Genomic DNA, 21009 nt, shown 5'->3' with positions numbered 1-21009 from the left:
TTCATTTGTGGACAAAATTAGCTCTTCCTCTGCGTCTGGCTTTAGTGAAGAGCAATGAGTATGAATTAAAGCTGTTTTTGTGTCCAGAAATTCAGAGGTATTCCACTCTGTACACACACAGTGTAGTATGCAAAAATAAGTGAATGTCTGTGTTAAATGAAGGTGTTGGATGACCTTCCTCACATGACTGTGTTTAAGTGAAAGGTGTCACTTGTGACAAACACAGAAAATCAAACTCTGCAGTTTTACACCTCAGCTTTACCATTTTAATGTCTTTCAGCTTTCAGCTGATTGTCATTACCCATGACAGTATGGCTGGTGAAGTTTTCATTTTCACCCTGTGAATCTGTGTGTGTGTGTGTGTGTGTGTGTCTGTCTCATCATGGCTAAATGTGGTCCTGGAGACATCTACTGTAGCTGGAACTACCACAGAGGTGGCCTTGAGTCATTTGGCAGGTTTTTTGTGTCTGGATGGATTTTGTCACTGTGATAGAATTACCACCATGTAAGGTACAGTGACAAAACGTTACAGGTGTTTAGTCAAGATCAATATGAAGGCCAAGTTCAAAGACAGGTGTGGTCTGAATGCGAACATGTTGACAGGCATCGTGGCTGGTGTGAGCCCCACACGGCCTCTAGTTCTGGTTTTATGTCCCAAAACTTCAGTTCAGTCTATCCGCTGTCATTACATACATGTTTCTTCCTACAACTGACAGCTGTTTTTCACAAAAAAGTTCTGCTAGACCCACTCTATGCTACCTGTCTAGCATCAAACAGAAGACAGGCCACGTTAGCAACTAGCTAGTGAACATTAGCAGCTAGAATTAGAGCAGGGGTCTCCAACCTTTTTTACTCAGAGCTGCTTTGACAATATTACATATATATTATATTTGTATACATATCGTATAAAAACACTCAAATTGATCTCCAAACCAAATCAGATATTTAAGATAATTTAACAAGTCATCAAGTATCAATATCCAAAACTCACATTTTGTGCCAAAAACATCTGAAACTCACATCAGACATCATATCAGTGTCAATATTTCAGTCAAAAAGCTGAGTCATGATTCAGTCAAACCCAAACACACAGACACGATAACACATAGCAAATAAACGTTCATAAATCCACTTAGAAATCAGAGGAAAAAGATGCTCCTTAGAAAGCAATAGTTAAGTATAGAACTTAAAAGAGCTAATTCGGTAAAATTCATTTTCCCAAATGTAGAAAAACATTGGCTAAAAAAGTTGAAGCCCACAGTGTAACTCACTTAAACTGTGGCAACATATTTAGGGAAAGTGTAGTTTTTATCTGTTTTATCATCCAGAACAGTTGCCATCTCTGCATGTCAGCTACAGCATATCTGATGTAAACAAACGTGACAGTGCAACTCATTTGACTGACAACTGACAGGTAATGATTTGGTGATGACGCGGCCTGGATATGTCTGTATCTGATTTAGTTGCATTTGGAGTAGATCTGCTGAGATTTGTGCTGCTTAAAGTTTGTACCTTGCATCCATGGTTTGCACAGACTATATTCTCAGAATGATTGGGGGAGTTCCTCTAAAACACGGGGTGAAGTATTGGTATCTCACGAGCCACCTGTTGGAGGCCCCTGAACTGGACATTTTCCTTAGCCGTTAGCGGAGAACAAGGATGAAACCAAAAATAGAAGGAATATTGGACTTACATTCATCAGGTGACCAGTAACGGGATTTCAAATGAATTCTAATCACCAGCTGTGACAGCGGGGCTGGTGCTGTTTGGTGTCATCATGGCTGAATGTAGTTCAAAGGCAGCTACTGTAGCGGGAACTACCACAGAGGTGGTTTCGGGTACTTGTTTGCCTGTGGACAAATTTAGTCACAGTGATAGCATCACAACTGTGTGAGATACAGTCATGAAACTTTACAGGTGTGATGTTGAGATACAAATGAAGAGTTCAGAGATGGGTGTGGTTAAACCCATGGGTGCTGGGTATGCTATCTGTGTAATAATGCAGAAACAAGTACTTAGCACTCATAGCTGGGGACTTCACCATGATCTGAGCGTTGCAGTGCTCTCTCGTGTTTTTCTGTGCCTGCCGGATGTGGGAGGCAGTTGTTTGCTCACATGTTCACCACTGTGTTGTTACAGCGTGTTGTTCTGTCCCCCAGCAGCCAAAAAGCTTAATACAGCTGACAATTGACTCACGAGATGCTTCAAGTCTGCTACACAACAACTTTCTAGAAACTTTTCAACATTCAACATGAAAAATGTATATGAACTAGATTTGTTGGCTACAACAATGTTATCTCTCTGTTAATGACTGTGTCTAGTGTACAAAGACTTGTTGGGGGCTGATGGTATATTTAGCCTTTAATAACTTTCTGTATCAGCAAAAAAAAAAAAATCGTTAAGATAAGCGCAGAGCACTGCTGTAGATTATCATTCGTTTTCCCTTTGTGTACGCACAAACACAGTTATAGGAGCCTCTCTCCTAATGTGAAACTTACCAGAGCATATGAACAATCACGCCTCCCCTCTTCCATTTATCTCCTGACAGCCCTCCTCCTCCAAATATTTCAACACAAAAGCCCCTGAAAGTAAACAAGCTTTTACAAGTATTGGATTGAAAGAAGACATTTCATAGGCTCTTTTGAGAATCAAAGTGTAGGCAGATGCAGTTACAGCAGGAGATAAAGAGGAGCTGGGGAGCAAAGACATCAACCTACATTTCCTAAGATGAATTTTACTGGAGAAGGTGTAGGCTACTGGAAAAGCTCTGCTTGGACTTCTTTCTCCTGTCACGTTTGTCAGTTTTACACACTGCCTTTTTAAAAACACAGAAGAAAGACTGTGTAGTCTTGTAAGAGTAGCTTTTTACAGTCAGAGCAAAACTAGTTCGTCTATTTTAAACAATTTAAAATGTCAGATATCTGCATGAAATGTTGTCTCTCAGCAGTGTCATACTGGTCTTGACCTTAAAAAAACATTGTGGTCAATCTGTAGTTTTCACAGTTATGACAGTGATGGATGCAGACTGAGCCTTTTATTATGATCTATTTTGATAAGGTATACTTATGTTGATGGTTTACACAGAGGAACCCATAGCAGCTGGAAAAAGTTGACTCCGTATTCAGCTGTGTTTCATTGGTAAAGAAAGAAGTGTAACCTGATATGCAGCATTAGCAGCCAAATAGTATGCAGAGCCACGGGGGCCGCATTTCACCGAGAGGCAGCTGCACTGCTGCATCTCTGTGTATCACTGCATCATCGACAACCAGAGAATCACTGTGCAGCGCAGTATCGAAAACCAATCCAAACTCTGAGTCTTTTTGTTTGAGTCATGTGATATCTTACATGCCACATAAATAATGCACCGCTCCTGCTAAAGTTATTCAGCGTCTTGGCATTCAATTCTCTTCACTAATGCTGCCAGTCCTGATAGTGTCTGGTCATTATCTATGTTTACTATGCCATGTTGTACATTGCTCTTATAGATAATGTGCAGACATACTCCTATTAGCATTACACAATATGCTGCATACACACACACACACACACACACACACACACACACACACACACACACACACACACACTTAAAGTAACACTGAGACATTCCAGGGTTATCAGACGAGGCTACTGTAGCTCTTGTTTTTCCAAGGGCCAGTCCACTTTATCTGGTATCATCCTGAGAACAGAGGAGCAAGCCTCCCCTGGCTGGCATCTATCTGTCTCAGATCGCAGACTCGGTGTCCAGTTTCCAGCCCTCGCCCTCTCTCTCTGCTGTCTCCCTACGCAACAGATCTGGGTGGAGGAATGGTGTAGATGAACTCACCTCCCGACGAGCTTACCTTATGAAAGGCAAGTCATTATGACAGTGTCTCTGGCTGTTGTTTGTGTGCATGCAAGAATATACTGTGCACATAGGCCTCTGTGTGAGTACGACGCAAGAGATTTGATGCATCAGTGAGTTTCACATTGCAGCCTAGACCAGGTTGTTTCCAAACTACGTTGTATCAAATATACTGCTTTAACAAAATACCAAAATTTGGCATCGTGCCCGTGTTTATTCCAGGTTGGTTGGTTGTAAAAAACATTTTAAATTGGTTCAACCCTCAGTTGCTTAATTCGAGCCTCTAATTTCATGTCTGGATTTGGATTTGCTTTAAATTTGCACTGATGGTACCCTAACATGCCCCTACTCCAAGCAGAGATACAAAAGTCATTATTCCCACACCAGATGCACATATATTGTTATCTTTTCATTTCAGTGTGCAATATTTGACAAAATAAATCAATTAAACACACTGTGATGACATTAAGTCTCTGAGGCCTGGACCCCTGGAGGCTCCAGGATCCTACAGTGAGCTGATAAAATAACCTGAAGCCAGCACTGGACCTGGTTTCCTTCACTCTCCCACCTCTTTCACACTGAAGCAATGACCTGATTTAAAACATGAATGGTTCAGCACAGGTTACCTGATCTGGTGTGGTAATGTCGTGGTGAAGTGGCATATGACAGCAGAGAGATGAAACAGGTAAGGTAAAAATCCAGCAGAGAGTTCCACAAAATATTCAGTAATTACGTTTTACTGCCAGTTGTGTTTATGAGCATTAATAACCAGGGAGTCAGTCTGACAGTCTGATATGAATACTCAAACACTGAACTGAACTCATGTTCGCAGTCAGGCATCGCTCACACATGTGTGTGAAAGTTTTAAACAAAGAAGAGCAGGAAGGCCAATGAAAATGTAAACGTAGAGAGCTTACTTCTCAGTTTTATGAAACAGAGCAGAGTACAGTCTGGATATTCGTGGAGTCAGTCTTGGTTGTTTTTCATACTAGTTATATTGGAATGCAAGACAATTGTCAGATAGTTTTTCTCCTGTCTTTATTATTCTTGCCATAAGAGCAGACATTTACGTTTGCTTACGTGTCTGAGAGACTGCCGACATTTCATTAGGTCCTTGTTGAACTGCAATGCATGAAATGCCTATAGTAGCTCACTGCATTTGCATAAGAAAATAGCTTTTTCCGTTTTGGGTTTCTGTGCAATTCAGGTCTATTTTGGAGCTATTGGAGTGTGTGGTAGAAGCTTCATCCAGAGTTGATTAGTTTCACAAAAAGATGCAGTGAGTCATTCACAACATTACACTGTTTTGTTTTAGGCATTGCCTGCTGTACGCTGGACTTATTCACTGAAGATGTGCATAATCCTGCTGTTTAGGATGTATCTTAGGCATTGACTGACCCAGTGTTAAGCTAGTTCTGGTGATGTCTGTCTGGTGGAAAAAATAAGGGAAACTGTAGTACATTATATTTCTCTAACCACCACTTTCAAGACAAACAGTGGAGGCAGAGGAGCTGCAGCAAACAGACTGTGTTTAGCTCCCTCACAGTTTGCCAGATGGCCCTCTGCTTTGTGGCGTCAAGTCTAAACAGGAAAGGTGGTCTCACACCTGGTTTTATCCCTGGGCATTTAACAGGAATGTCAGATAGTTCAATGCCTCGTGGAGCCTCTCCCATTTCTTTTTTTTCTCTATCTGGCTTTCTGTTTTATTCTGAAAGTCTGCAGTTAAAGACCTTGTGCGTGCAGAGTTTAAATGTTTCTCACCCTCTGGGTGCATTGTGGTGGACTCAGACCCCCCCCCACCCCTCCCTCTTTTTCTCTCTTTCTCTCACACCTGTATATGTCATGTCTTACTAATTATTCCTTTCCAATAAAAACGCCAGCCCTAAGGTCCCTGAGGTTCTCCACCATCATTAGTATCTGTCTTATCTCAATGGATTGCCACAGATAAGACTGAGTGGAGACAAGATAAAGGGGTGTCAGTGAGGAACACCATGTAGACTGTGTCAGCTTATTATAGATAGGGGCCCAGATAAAGTCCCCTCACTTCCTCATGTCACAAATGGCGACTACATTGCCTCCAGGGCAGGATTTAATGTGCACTGTCTCCACACAAACACACAAGTCAGCATCAAGGTCATACGGAATTTTCTAAGTCCATTAAATCACAAAAATCCCTCAAATTGGGGTTACCGAATGCAATATGTCAGTGTGAGTTTCCTGCAACTCATTATATTTAAAACCAGCTGCGAAATGTTTGCCGTCCATATTGACAGCAGGGCAGCAGTGAATGATAGCGAGCCAGCTTCCATTACTGTTGGTTGGTTAGGAGACCTCTCCATCCATCTGCTGCTGCTCCCGCCCAGCTCTTGCTCGTTTATGCAGAGTGGCCACAATTTACCGACGGCCATTTTGTCTAATGGATGCCATTCATTCACTCCCAGCTTGCTCTTTGGCAGGCGCTCACCACAGTCCATTAGGAAATGAATCCACTGCGAACGCCCACAACCACACCACTGCAGATGAATAGCAAGATCAAAACCTGTCTGACTCCAAATGATTTAGTCGCGACTGTTGAGCTGATTATATATTCTGTACCTGTTGGATATTTCTGTTTCTAGATGTGTAATGAGACCATTATGTCATCCCTTCTCTGTTTGAATTATTGAATTTTATCATAACAAAAGGATTACCTGGGAAGACAGTGGAAGAAATTATGAGTAATGAGGAAACACCAACACTGTTTTAAGGCAGAGGCACCAGTGTTCACTGTTATGCCTCCTGATTAAGAACTGTTTGATGTACAGGAACTCAGTGTCAGACTCATTTCCATATGCTGGCCCTAGGTTTCCTCCGGCCTGTGATCCATGGATTAGCAATAGCGTTTGATCTATATGTCTCACCAAGTGAAGGAACCTTGATCAATATGTCTACTCTGTGGGTGTGGGTGTGGGTGTGCGTGTGTGTGCGTGTGGCTGTGGCTGCCTTTCCCCACTCAGGGAGCTGAGCAGCGTGCCAGAAGAAGAACTAAGCACTGTCACAAAAAAAGTGCAGCATCATCATGTCTCCCTCCTCTGCAGACTTCGTTCGACCCTGAAAAGGCAGTCCGGTTGCATTAGCTAATTGCACACTCCATTGTCTCTGTGCCACTTAGCACTTTTTCATCTGACCAACTGTGCTGTTTCAATCCAGCCACCTGGTTTTAATCATTTAATTCTGCTGCCAGCATTTAGTTTGGACATACCTGTGTCCATCATAAGGATATATAAGATAAGTCTTTAAGTCAGTATGAATTTTATATGTTTAAAAATCAGTGATTGTTTCCTCCTCTGTCAAACATTCATCACTGTGCATTGGCTGCTGTTAGTATCCTTCTTGCTTGACTGTCACGGTACTACCACAGCAACCCCTAAAGAGGATGCATCACATTCTGCTTTGCATTGGATTCATGCATTGTCTGCAGAATGGGAGGAATGGGAATCCTCTGGTTATTCTGACTTCATGCGTCATTCCAAGATGGCTTCCTCCATTGTTAGCCTTAGTCACACTATACAGCACAAACAAAAATTTGCTATTTACATACATACATGCATACATTTAGTAAAAAGTGCTGCAGACAAACAGTTTCTGGTTGCTTTTTGATTAGCTGAATTAATTGAATTCCTTTTCAGATTTTGATTAAACTGCCATTCTTGGTAGCTATAGGCTAAAATTAATATTTTTTTCACACTTGCCTGTGAAGTAGTCTGAAGGAAATGCCAGGTACACAGGACTGAGGGTGAGATCTGTTGGTCAAATCCTCAAGAATTAGAAAAAGTGCTACAAATTGCAGTGTTGATGCCGGCCCAGATAGTATTGACAATAACTTGCTGCAAAGTTAATAGTTCATGGTAAAATTAGGAGAAGACAGTAAATTCAATGTTCCTCTCAAAAGTAATTTGATAAGAACAAGATATGTGACATTTCGGTATTGCTATAGTAGGATATTAAAGTGCTATCTAACCTATAATGGAAGGCCTAACTTCACCAGTTTCAGCTTCCAAATTAGACCTAATGGAAGCATCACACTGAACTGAACACTTTCACAGGGAAGGTAGGGGATGAGAATCGCCTCCAGCATCTAGAACCAGATGTTACCTCATGAATCGTTGCCCAAGAATCTGTGACTCATACCAAATCCCTCCTTCTGCTCTACAAACACCCCAGAGAACCTGTGGAGGACTGAAATGGGGAAGGAGAGAGGACACGGACGTCATACATAAAGTGCGTGACAGGGGGAGGGAAAGATTAGCAGATGGATGGATGGTAACGATGACTAAGGTGGGTGTAGCGGTAAGTGCAGGCGTAAGTTCACCTTTTCCACCTTCCCCACTCTCTCCTCCCTCAGTTCTAGATGGAATGACAGACTCCATCATGGGAGAAATATTTCAAAAGCACGGCTGAGTGAGGAGACAAAGCAGAAAATAAACAGGAGCGACGGCAGAGAAATCCAAGCCGCAGACTGATGGAAGTGCACCCAACATCCTGTCTGTCACTTAGCAGAGGAGGTCGGCTGCCTGTCTGGACAAGAGCCCCGGTGGCAGTGAACAGGCATACATTTGTGGTGCTCAAGTGGTTTTATGTGTGTGTATAGGTCAAGTGACTGCAAGTGTGTTTCATCTCCCCGACGCTCCCTGGCCCCTGTCTTCTTTGTCGCCCTCACACACAAACTCTCCAGGGAAAGAACACATCTCGAAGAAAGTGAAGTGTTGCCGATTGAGTGAGCCACTGTCTCATCAGGGCAGTATGTCGGCCTTGGCCATGTTTGAGACACGGAGAGGGACCCTTGGGTGCAAAAGAAGGGATGTACCCCCCCCTCCCACTAAGGTTGGTGCACACACGCAGTATCACACAGCATGTTTTTGTGTCAGGTGTATGCTGATTAGTTTGTCCACCTGACAGGAGTTCATAATTAATTCTATGTAACTTTGCATGTTAATTACCAAATTACACATTTCATACATTCATGACATTTTTCATCCACTTCTAGTGATCATAATGAGCTTATGCTCCTAGAATAATAAAAAGCTTCATACTTCACACAATAACAATGCTAAACAAGAGCTGAACAGAACTAAAAACCGAGGAGAAAGACTAACTGGTCAAGAGAAGAAGCTACTGCTTTAAGTGATAAGAAAGATTAATGCAGGTTTTTTGTGTGATGATCAGGCAGGTATACATGGGTCATTAAAAGAATATGTGAAATGTTTGTTTGCCAGAGGAAACATCTAGCACATCATGATCTCGACGTAATGTTGGCAGAAATGTAAAACAAGATGGTAATTATGATTCATTTTGGTGATGAAAATGCATTTGACATTTCCAACTACTGAAAAATAAGAGGGTACAGGTCTAATTGGTGTGTTGCACTGTGGTAAATGTCACTGTTCAAACACAGTCAGATACTGTTCCACTCAGGGATGAAAGCAGATCGTTTACCTGGACAATGTCTCCCCCCTGAGGCTGAAATTTAAACTGTGGAAAAATAACCGATACAGCCTCACATGTAATGTATACATGTATGTAAGCCTATATTTCACACACCTTGTCATCATTATCTAAAGTCGTGCCAGTTTATTTTGTTTCCTGTCTTGTGTAGAAGCACAAACTGTGTCATTTAGTATGTACACTTATACTCCACGTTTATAATTATTATCTAATTCTTCTTTTTTTTTTTTAATAACTTTTAAATATTTTTTAAGGGGTGAGAATTGAACCAAGAATTTCACAGTATAACGTGAGTAATTTCTCATAAAACTTTTGAATTTCATTTGACTGTACATTATGTTCACGGTGCCTCGGTTGTTGCACCACCTCTGGACCTGTAATTGTACTGAATGTGAACCTGAGGGGGTCGTCTTTAAGCTCATCTCACCTCTATCTCCTCACAATAAAACAAGTTTTCAAATCCGTGTGCATCATTAGAGTAATTAAGAGCTATTGCAGAGAATAAAGGAAATTTATCTTGTTTTAAAAGAGACATCATGCAGTTGAAATGCATGAGGTGCCAAATCACGCTAAAATCATACATTGGCTATATATTGCAGCAGGAAAAGTGATGAGGCATTTGTTATTATAAACATAAATTGTGCCTCCATTGCTTTCAAGTGTCTGGGTAAGACACATCAGTGAGCTGCCATTATTAATGTTACAGTAACACCTGTGCTAAAAATAAAGACTTAACATTAGACTGTTTCCTAATAAAGGTTTCTTAGACTCCAGTCATCCCTTCAATGATAAGTTTCCAACAGTAACAAGTGTTTCAACTGATAACTCACCCTTCACTTCACACTCTACATTGTGCCTTCCAATAACATCAGTCTCTGCTGTGATGGCCCCCGAGCTTTGCTCTTGTGTACATAACAGGAAGATACACACTTTAGCAGTGACAAACAGGGAATAATGAAAGGAAAGAACAATAATAATCTCAATGAGGTGTGGAAGTATGAAAGTGCATGAGGGCAGTGGCTAATGACAGAGGAGTGTTGTCAGTGTAAAACAAAATAAGATGACACAAAAGAAAGAAGCACACATAGCTTGGTGATGGTTGAAGGGACTGTGCCTGGCGTCTGGGCAGACCGGCTTAACTAACTTCAAACACCGTCTTTTGACAGTGATGGAACCTCAGCTCCATGCAGCAGTTCTTCTTCTTTCTTTCTTTCTTTCTTTCTCTTTTTTTTTTTTACAAATATGTTCCCCTATCTTAGAGCATTTTTCACATAGGAGCCAAATGAGGCGACCCTACACACATACACATCTGCTCTCACGCCTTGTTAATTTTGCATGAATGCATTTTATTTAGGGTTTTTATTCATTATTATTATTATTATTGTTATTATTATGTTTGTAATAATAATAACAATAAGTCAAGATATTTCATGTGCCTGTAGTCGATGTGAAAAGCAGAAGAGAATTAGCTAGTTATTTAGTTAGTTACTGTGTTTACGTTTCTGTGTTCTGTGGGAGGAAACCGGAGCACCTGGAGAAAAACCAAGCAGACATCGAGTCTGTCAAACTCCACACGTGAAAGTTTGGCTTGATTGTGTGGGGTGCTAACCCCTGCATCTCAGCGTTGCCCTCAGGTGTTATAACGCTGGTCCTGTTGTCTGACCAGCAAGCGAAGAAGTCAGGCGCATGATCACTGGATGGGAAATGAGAGGGAAATGTGCAGTTTCTCAAAAACCCTAATTTCTCTGTATGAAAAGTGCACATAAGCTGTGGCTTATGTGGCATAGAAGTAAATTAACCCACCTCTGTATACGTCAGCTGGTCTGACTCCGCTCCGCTCATCCGCTTTGATGGTGACATGATCTTTTAGCAAATATGACCACAAGTGTCCGATTTTTGTGTTTAAGCCCCTGTGACAAATGACAGAGGACAGTCTCTATCTTTGTACTTTGTTTCCTTTCTGTGGAATTTCTATTACTCCGGATGGAGTCCAGAATCCCTAAGTATTGACCCATCATCGGCCGTTCCAGACAAATGAAAGGTTAAAATGTCAGGGCAAGTCCAAGCATGTCGTGTCTGTACTTCAAAACCGCAGGCCTGACATGTTTTTGGAGCTTGGATATCACGCATTAAAAGTGATCAAATGCTGTCATATTCGATAGATGTCCGGTAGAGTGAAAGTCCTCCCTGGGTTTTTGAGGGCTGTTAAAAACAGTTCTGCAAATTTAGGTGTAGTTGTGTTAATTTCTTCTGTACAACCTTCAGCTTTAGTACAGCCTGTAATGTAGCATTCATCCCCAGTCATGTGTATTTGCAGACTTACAGACTGATTCGCCGGGGTTGTGGCACGGCATGGCTGCAGTGTGAAATCTCTGGACCAGCAGTGGTCCTTGGCTTGGCCTCTGTTAGTGTGGTGCTAGTTGAATCAGACAGATCAGTGGGACTGGCAGGAACTGAAGTTGTCTGCTTCTCTCTCTCCAGTTTGAGAGTAATGCTTTATGAGTCTCCCAACACTTTTACTGACTTAAGTGCCCACAGACCAACCCAGGATTAGCATTTTTCCCCCTTTTTTTAGAGCTTGTCTGAATCTAAATTGAAAGAGCCGCTGTGATTGCAGAGCTTCACAGTCTCAGTTCAAGTAAGGAAAATGTTTGGTCACATGCTCTGTTGATCTAAGTGATACTGGCCAGATTGGGCTGTGACGTAGGCTATTAAAGGAATGACATAGCCATGTGCTGGCGTCACAGTGACGCCATTCTGACATTATACGGCGCCCGGGAAGGGACATTGAGGTAAAAAAAAAAAATCGAAGGTATTTGTCAACCGTGAGACCATAAATACACAGTTGTGTACTGTTCTAAATTATAAGTAACTGTGTTTTACTGTGTAACTGTTCAAAATGAGTCTGACTTTTGAAAAATACACTTTTCAGGTGGTCTGTGAGGAATTGCTCATTTATAGAGGCTATACGAGTAAAATGAATATTTTCCTCTCGAAATATTATACTTTAATCCTCCTCTGCAAAGTATGGAGTCCCACAAATCCAAATACTGACGTAAAGTGTCAGTAACTCAAACATGCACTCAGCTGCATGTGAGCTGCGTTAAGGTTGCGCAGCGTAGCGCTTGTGAAGTTTCTTGTGAGTGCCCTGCTGGAGTCGATCCAACTCAACAGAGAGATCCCCTAGCTAGCTAACCCAGACCTGTACCGGCCAGGTAGACTTACAATGAGAGATATTCTGCAAGAGCCGAATAACAATTAAGTGGCCGACATATTAAAATAAACACGTAAGTGGTGTAAAATGACTTTACTATCTGACTAAATGTTTGCTAGATAGCTTAACGTTAGCTAGCACTAGCTAACGTTTGCTAAACAAAAACAGCATGATACACTTGTGAGGTTCCGAATTAGCCCATGCCTGACCTATACCACTTATACGTGTCAGTATTGCACTAATGGTTTAGACCATGTTATCTTTCCAGCTCAGTTTATTGTGTTTGTTTCGCATGCTGCTAACTAGCGAGGCTGACACAACCGTTAGCTAACCCTAGACACGTTAGCTAGCCATACCGTCAGCTAACAACAACATTGACCTGGTGTGTTGTCAAATCAGAACAAATATTGTCTCTTTCCACGTATGGTGTTTGTGTTTGTTAATGGTTTTGATTCGAGAACTGAGAAGGCTGTGGTGAAAGAATGTGTCTCCTTTATGTACTTGTCGCCTTGCAGAAAAGGCCATCCAAATGGTGATCATGTCAGGCACAGCCACTGTGCTGCAGCAGTTTGTCAGTGGTCTGAAGAGTCGAAATGAAGACACAAGAGCAAAATCTGCCAAAGATCTGCAGCACTATGTGACCACAGAGCTGAGAGAGGTAACAGCAAGCATAAACATGAATGTCATAGAAACTTGTCATGAGGATATCATTCAGACACACTGTATACGAAATGAGTGTTGATGCCACAAGAGGTGACTCGAGTGATCGGCTGCTTACAATGTTTCAGAAGTGAACATGAATTCATGCTTTTTATGGTTGTAAATATTTTTTTCCTTACTCCAGTATACTCTGTATATATTGCGGTCACCAGTTTTGATCTTTCTACTTGCTGGTTGTTGTGATACTGCTTTTGTGCCTTCCACAGTTAAGCCAAGATGAAGCCACTACATTCTATGATGAGTTAAACCATCACATATTTGAACTGGTATCCAGTTCTGATGTGAATGAGAAGAAAGGAGGCATTCTCGCTATTGGTAAGTTGTAAACACAGACAAGCCCATTTTTAAAAATTGTTTACACTGAAATTAAATGAAATTAGCTTGAAATACTTTATTGCCCTTTGTTTACATCACATGGAATTTAACGGTATACACAGTGTATATGTAAAACAGTATATATCTGACTTGATTTGTTTCAGTGAGTTTGATTGGAGTTGAGGGAGGCAATGCCACCAGGATCAGCCGATTTGCCAACTACCTGCGTAACCTGCTCCCCTCCAGTGACCCTGTGGTTATGGAGATGGCCTCTAAAGCCATGGGCCACCTGTCAATGGCTGGGGACACCTTTACTGCGGAATATGTGGAGTTTGAGGTGAAAAGGGCCTTGGAGTGGCTTGGAGCAGACAGGAATGAAGGGAGACGCCATGCTGCAGTAAGTGACTAGCAGGCAGCTGGGACTGTTTGTTGTTGAAATAACACTGCTTCTTGGTAGTGTATATGTTTGCTAGAGATGGGGGCAGATGACAATTTGACTATAGACTGTTTGACTGCCCTGTTGTATTTTTGTTTTTTATTTTAGATAGACAGATAGAAAGATAGGAACTTTATTCATCCGATGGGGGAAATTCAGTTGTCCAGCAGCTATCATATATATATGCAGTTTAGATGTATAGTCCAGGTCATGAGCCACTGCCTTTGGCTGAGGTGTTTAACAGTCTGATGGCAGATCTGAACCTCTCAGTCTTGCAGCACAGTGAGATGAGGCGTTGGCTGCTGCTGTAGCTCCTTCTCAGGCCTGCAAGGATGTTGTGGAGAGAGTCGTTGGTATTGTCTAATATAGCCTGCATCTTACGGTGCATCTGTCTCTCCACAACAGTCCTGTGTAAGTCCAGACTCCAGTCCCCTTGTGTTCTTGTCTGACATGCTGCTGTCCCAGCAGACCACAGCATAAAAGAAGGACAGTTGCCACCACTGACTGATATAACGTGCAGCATTTCACTGCAGATGTCAAAGGACCTGAGCTTCATGAGGAGAAAGAGCCAGATCCACCCAGCTGCACTAGGCTTATTTGTGATTAATCTAACTTTCCCTGGATAGAAACCTTAGTCATTGTTGTTGAGGAGACAGTTTTTTGTTTGTAACAGGACCAGGGTCCTTTGGGATTAAAGCACCATTACTGCCATGTACATATATATTCACTGTCCCAAAATGATTTAAATCCATGATTTTTGCAGAAAGAATATGAGCTTTTTGCCAGATGTTGTCTGATATTTTAGAGATCATTGCAAATTTCTGTGAGACACTTGCACTCTATTTATATTTAAGGATTTAGATTTTCTGCCAGTATCTGTAATCAGCAGATAAAACAGAGCAAATTGATGTTTTCTGAGTCAGTTGGGCTGAGATACTGCTCTGTTTTGTAGTCTAATTGTGTGGTTTGGATTGATAAGTCAAGTTTATTTTTTGTAGTAGTAGCAAATCCATTCATTTTATTTTGTTTCATTTGAGTGGCAAAGTTTAATCCAAACACATTAGATCTGACAGTGTTTTCACTGCAGTTTTTTTTACTTAAATTCTTGACAGAAAATTTCAAAAGTATAAGTAAGTCCTCCATAGTCTCCTCCACTAGGTTGTACTTGAGTTGTGGTATGTGGTATGACATTTCTACCTTTTAAATGTTGAAATTATATATATTTTCATACACGTGTGTGTGTGTGTGTGTGTGTGTGTGTGTGTGTGTGTGTGTGTGTGTACTTCACACAGAGACAGTCAGTATTTCAGGAAAGTGACTGGACTTTAGACTGAAGTTTAATGAACTGAAAGAGAAGAGATTTCCATGCCTGCTTCGTAGAAGATATTTAAAAAAAAAAAAAAAAAAAAAAGAATTACCCAAAGTAAATTTCTTGAAGATGCAGCAGTGCACACAAATTTTATTTCCAGTTGCACATTTTATAAATTCTAAGGGTTGAACTTTAGATCCCTGGAATAATATAACTGCCCAGTTTCTAATAATAATATGTAAATTTGCTGTTTATTTACACTGTAAAGAAGTAAACCAAAGAGAAAAAATTAGACACAGAATTGTTTTCTCCCTATTCCAGGTGTTGGTGTTGAGAGAGCTGGCTGTGAGTGCACCCACCTTCTTCTTTCAGCAAGTGCAGCCCTTCTTTGATAACATCTTTTACGCAGTATGGGATCCTAAGCAGGCCATCCGAGAAGGGGCTGTGTCTGCCCTGCGAGCCTGTCTCATCCTCACCACACAGAGGGAGACCAAGGAAATGCAGAAACCACAGTGGTACAAAGTAGGAAATTCCAGCCACATTTTTCGTTTTCTTCCTCAGTATATGTCGTGCTTGCCAATGGTAAACTTTTATCCTTGTAATAGGCCACACGAGTGTTCTATCTTTTCTGTAACAGCAAACCTTTGAGGAGGCAGAAAAAGGCTTTGATGAGACTTTGGCCAAAGAGAAAGGAATGAATCGTGACGACAGGGTCCATGGTGCTCTTCTCATCCTGAATGAGTTGGTTCGCATCAGCAGTATGGAAGGAGAGGTGAGTTCTAATTTCACTGTGGACACATTCCCCACATCCAAAAGCAAAACCTACCTCTCACTTTCTTATTTCTATGACAGCGCATGCGTGAGGAGATGGAGGAGATCACGCAGCAGCAGCTAGTCCATGATAAGTACTGCAAGGAGCTGATGGGATTTGGAACCAAACCCCGCCACATCACACCCTTCACTAGCTTCCAGTCGGTGCAGCCACAGCAGTCAAATGCCCTCCTGGGCTTGTTGGGCTACAGCACACCTCAGGGCTTCCTCAGCTTCGGAGCCACACCGGTACCTGCCAAGAGCTCGCTGGTGGAGAGCAGATACTGCCGTGAGCTGATGGAGGAGCGCTTTGACCAGGTAGATTTTACAGCAGGGGTCTGGCTGCTCCAGGGAAACAATAGTTGTTTTGGCAGGTGATCAGTCTGTTGAACAGTGGTTGTGTTAAAATGGCTCAAGAGGAATTCTATACAATGCCACTTCATATTTCACCAAGCTTTTGTACACCAACAACCAGGACAGCACTGTGCTACCCACTCTAAACACTTTATTTTTTGTTTTTTGTTTAATGATAAAGAATGACTTACTACCCCTAACACAAAGTGAGAAAAGTGTTTCAGGAAACTGTTCATGGCTGTAATGGAGTAATGTTTAAATATAAAATTAAAAAAATATATATATCGAAAGCATAATCATGATGCTGCAATGGACTCCAAGCTCTGCAGAACTATGCAGGTTTTACCTGCTGTTCAACTCACTGGATGTGTTGTATTTCACTCCTGACTGAGGGCTAGAGTGAACTGGTTTTGGGTGCACAGTGTTACATTAGAAAACGTAATGTAATGTAACAGAACGTATGGATGGCAATATGTTGTGTGTTTCATTCACCAGTTGAAGTAATTTCTGTGGTCCTGACATTTCTTTCCCATGTACCTGATGAAGGTTGAATGTTGTAAATTGATAGATATTAAATGTAAGCGAGATAATGTGCAGGAGTTGTCTCATTTTTATGACTTTGTGAGATTTTAAATCAGAGGTAATGCTCTTTAGCTTGTCACAAGTTGAACAACACAAGGCCAGAGCTATTTTGAGGCATCACGTAATAGTTTACACAAGCTTTTATTATGTTCTTCGTCTAGGTGTGTCGGTGGGTGCTGAAATACAAGACCAGTAAAAACCCTCTGATCCAGATGACCATCCTCAACCTGCTTCCACGTCTGGCTGCTTTCCAGCCACATACCTTTACAGGTGGGACTATTCATGTTTGAATGTCATCCAAGATCCAGTTGAATCCATCTTTGATACATTAACTTGCAGCCTTGCATTCTTCCCATCAATGTCTGCACTGCTTATGGGCAAGAAATGTGAAGAGATCATGACCATTACGTTTTGGTCTTTTCTGTCCTGATGTCAGTGGGCTTTGCTGGAATAAATTGCTTGTAGTTTCTCCCAGTCGCTTGATGTATATGTTGCAGCCTACATAAAGCCCTACATCGGTGCTTAATATTTTGTTTTGTGGTTGTTCCATCCACCGTGCAGACCAGTACCTGTCAGACACTATGGGCTACCTGCTAGGCTGTTTGAAGAAGGAGAAAGAGAGGACGGCAGCGTTCCAGGCTCTGGGGCTGCTGGTGGTGGCCGTCAGGGCAGAAATTCAGCCGTACCTCACCAAGGTCCTTGAGATCATCAAGGCTGCGCTGCCACCTAAGGACTTTGCACACAAGTCAGTAATTGAAAACACAAACAGTTTGTGTCAGAGTCTCTAGATACTGTAATTTAATTTACTTTACTTTACTTACTGTATATTTCTTCATATTCAGGTATTGCTATGTTGATATCAAATATCCGATTTTTCATTTATTATCCCGTTGTAATTTAATAGTTCTTGGCTGTGTCAGAAATTGCTCCTTATTTACTATTTGGTGCACTACATTTACTATCTACCATTTTATTTGAGTGTCCAAGTTCTGAGTGTGTAAATGTAGTAAAGTAGTGTCCATAGTACATCCACAACTTTATTTTAACCATCCCAAAATGCAGTGCTGTGCATTTTACACAATTGAAAATGACTGTTGTGCAACTCTACGGCTGATAGTGATGATGCAAAACTGCAATTAGTTAGTGTCTGAAATCTATATTTACCACTCGGTTGAATTTGTGTTAGGAAGTTAAGTAATGAGCGAGTAAACGAGGAACTGGTGTCGGACACAGCCCGTGTCTTACTACAATATATTTGTTCACTTGTCTTGTCTCCTCCTTAATCTCCAAGGGCTAATTTGATTGTGACTCTAATAATAAAAAATAGAAAACCACATCTAACATTTATTTTTGGGAAGTATCTGCTTTGTAGTGGACCTGTTTAAAAATTACTGTTGGGATAATGTCCATGAAATGAAAAGAGGTTTATCATTATGGTGCATGTTTTACACTTTCTGGTCTTCTGTGTGTGCAGGAGGCAGAAGACCATGCAGGTGGATGCCACAGTGTTCACCTGTATCAGCATGCTTTCCAGAGCCATGGGTCCCAGCATCCAGCCAGACATCAAGGAGCTGCTGGAGCCTATGCTGGCAGTGGGCCTCAGGTAGGACAGAATGAATTTCGCCACAGTGCTAAATAATTCAACTAACAAGGTTCTACCATTGCCTGAATTGGATTTTTGGACTGGGGCTCTACATGTAGCAAGGTTTAAATCCAGAGTTTGAATGATATTTATTTATTTTGTTTAGCCTTTATTTGAGCAATCTGAATCCCATTTGCTTATACAGTTATATTTTATGTCCTGCTTGTATATAATCACACCACAACACACTTCCTTGTCTTCATGTTTGTCAACTTCATGATGGTTTGTCCACTTTGTCCTATTCATCTAGTCCTGCGCTGACAGCAGTGCTGTATGACCTGAGCCGTCAAATCCCCCAGTTGAAGAAGGACATTCAGGACGGTCTTCTGAAGATGCTGTCCCTGGTGTTGATGCACAAGCCGCTGCGTCATCCTGGCATGCCTAAAGGCCTGGCTCACCAGCTGGCCTCACCAAGCCTCACAAACATCCCCGAGGCAAGCGACGTTGGCAGCATCACACTGGCCCTGCGCACACTAGGAAGCTTTGAATTTGAGGGTAAGAACCTTGAAAAAGACACAGCTTCTATAGAAAAATGGGCTTAAAGCAGGACTTTGTTCTTGTAATTTATTTCTTAAGAAACACACATAACATAAAACCTTAAGAATGAAAAAAACATACTCACAATTTTGTTCTAATACAGCAAACTCCGTTGATTAATCACACACATATTGTAAATTTTGTTCTGTCAGTAGAGAAAAATGACCATTTCTCATGCCTGGGTAGTGCCATTCCAGACCCAGAAGATCATAAAGAAATAGGGAGGGAGGGAGTTAAAGCATTATTGCCTGCACACTGCACATTCAGTGAAGCTGGAAAGAAACATTGTGTTTTTAAATTGCAGGCATAAACCATCAGGTATAAGATTGAAGCTGCTGAAGGTGAAGAAGATATTTCTGCAGAAATTGCTGGAGTAGATGTTAATGGGTGTGTCCAGCTGTTCTCTGCACTGGACTTTAAACAGCAATCAAACTTGATTTTCTGTTTTTAACTCATTCCTTTTTCACACTGAGTTATTGTCGCTATGAATAATTTTATTGAAGAAGTTTTCGCCAAAAGAAATTGAGACAAATGTATAAACAGAATCTGGGGTGCACTTGTGCAACAGTGTTAATGTTTCTGTACACTGCAGTGGCTCTCAACACCATATGTAATATGTTGGCAGTGACAAGAAATTGGGATTTTAAACTGGAAAACAAAAACACAAATAACATTGACAAACACTCTTAAATTAATATTTTCCAGCAGTACACTGTATATACAGCAGCCTGGGGTGAAACTAATACTTCTCAAAGTCGTTTGCCATCATGTTGTTGATGGTGGGTAGGTTTGCCTTTTGGTGCAAAGATGAGCTGGGGTGACACATGCATAACTAAACAGTTATTGTTATGGATAATGGAGTGTTTCTAGCTCTTTGCAAACATAAGCTTTTGACCAACTCACACTGCAGCACACAACCAGACTTCTTCGAGTTTTAGTTTTCAAATCACAAACTGCTTGGAAATGAGCCCAGTGGCCCTGTCTTGATAATAAGGACAGAGTCCTCAGACTAATGTGTGTTTACAAAAGCAGACACAAATACAAGATGAAGCAAGTTATTGCTAATTGAAGCTTTATACATGCATTCTGAAAATGCAAAAACTATACTTAACATGTTTGGTGATTATCTGCATTACTGCCCTAACTTGCTGTTAAACTGCTGTCTGAAAAGTAGTTTTGATTCCAAATCTTAAAGTAGTTCACCCAACACCCACCCAACTCTTTTTGTCTTTAACCAGGACACTCCCTCACCCAGTTTGTGCGCCACTGTGCCGATCACTTCCTGAATAGTGAACACAAGGAGATCCGGATGGAGGCAGCTCGGACCTGCTCACGCCTTCTTACTCCCTCCATCCACCTGATCAATGGCCATGTTGTCAGCCAGACAGCTGTGCAGGTTGTTGCAGATGTGCTCAGCAAGCTGCTAGTTGTTGGAATCACTGACCCAGGTAAGGCATGAAAGAAGTAGAAGGGCACTCGGACAGTGCCGACCTCTGCCAAAGGCCAGTCTCAAACAGCATACACCAGACTTCAGAGAAAGCAATTCATATTCATAGTAAATGATCTGGATTATACCACATCCTTCCACCAAGTTCAGTGCTAATCAGTTCAGTACTTTTTGTGTAATCCTGCTGAAAACATAACCTTGGGGGAGCTGATAAGAAAGCAGGAGAAAATGAGTAGTAATACCACGTTGATTTGTTGAGAATTGTTTAAAAAAATTTTTTTTTGATAATATAAAGTCACTGAAAATGAGAACCCA

At 41.4% G+C, this 21009-nt stretch overlaps 1 protein-coding gene across 3 annotated transcripts in view; it reads left to right on the top strand.

Annotated features, from left to right (window-relative positions):
- The first annotated feature begins 11998 nt into the window (after nt 1-11998).
- mtor (mechanistic target of rapamycin kinase) overlaps nt 11999-21009 on the top strand; it is a 90600-nt gene continuing 81589 nt past the window's right edge. The window contains exons 1-12 of one of the 3 annotated variants that reach the window (XM_071475405.1): nt 11999-12120; nt 13058-13200; nt 13469-13577; nt 13742-13974; nt 15644-15844; nt 15960-16094; nt 16175-16450; nt 17230-17338; nt 17630-17813; nt 18543-18671; nt 18961-19205; nt 20486-20695. In XM_071475405.1, coding sequence (XP_071331506.1) covers nt 13072-13200; nt 13469-13577; nt 13742-13974; nt 15644-15844; nt 15960-16094; nt 16175-16450; nt 17230-17338; nt 17630-17813; nt 18543-18671; nt 18961-19205; nt 20486-20695 — 1960 coding nt within the window. In that variant the 5' untranslated portion in view covers nt 11999-12120; nt 13058-13071. Of the gene's footprint in view, nt 12121-12261; nt 12616-13057; nt 13201-13468; nt 13578-13741; nt 13975-15643; nt 15845-15959; nt 16095-16174; nt 16451-17229; nt 17339-17629; nt 17814-18542; nt 18672-18960; nt 19206-20485; nt 20696-21009 lie in introns of those variants that run through there. The other 2 variants (XM_071475404.1, XM_071475406.1) reach the window with 2 other exon arrangements.

Source organism: Trachinotus anak, unplaced genomic scaffold (assembly GCF_046630095.1).
Source record: "Trachinotus anak isolate AG129_WGS33_773 ecotype Australia unplaced genomic scaffold, CSIRO_AGI_Tana_v1 ptg000004l, whole genome shotgun sequence".
NCBI classification, from domain to species: Eukaryota; Metazoa; Chordata; class Actinopteri; order Carangiformes; family Carangidae; genus Trachinotus; species Trachinotus anak.
The sequence above is the reverse complement of the archived record's forward strand: the minus strand, read 5'-3'. Positions and strand labels throughout refer to the sequence as shown.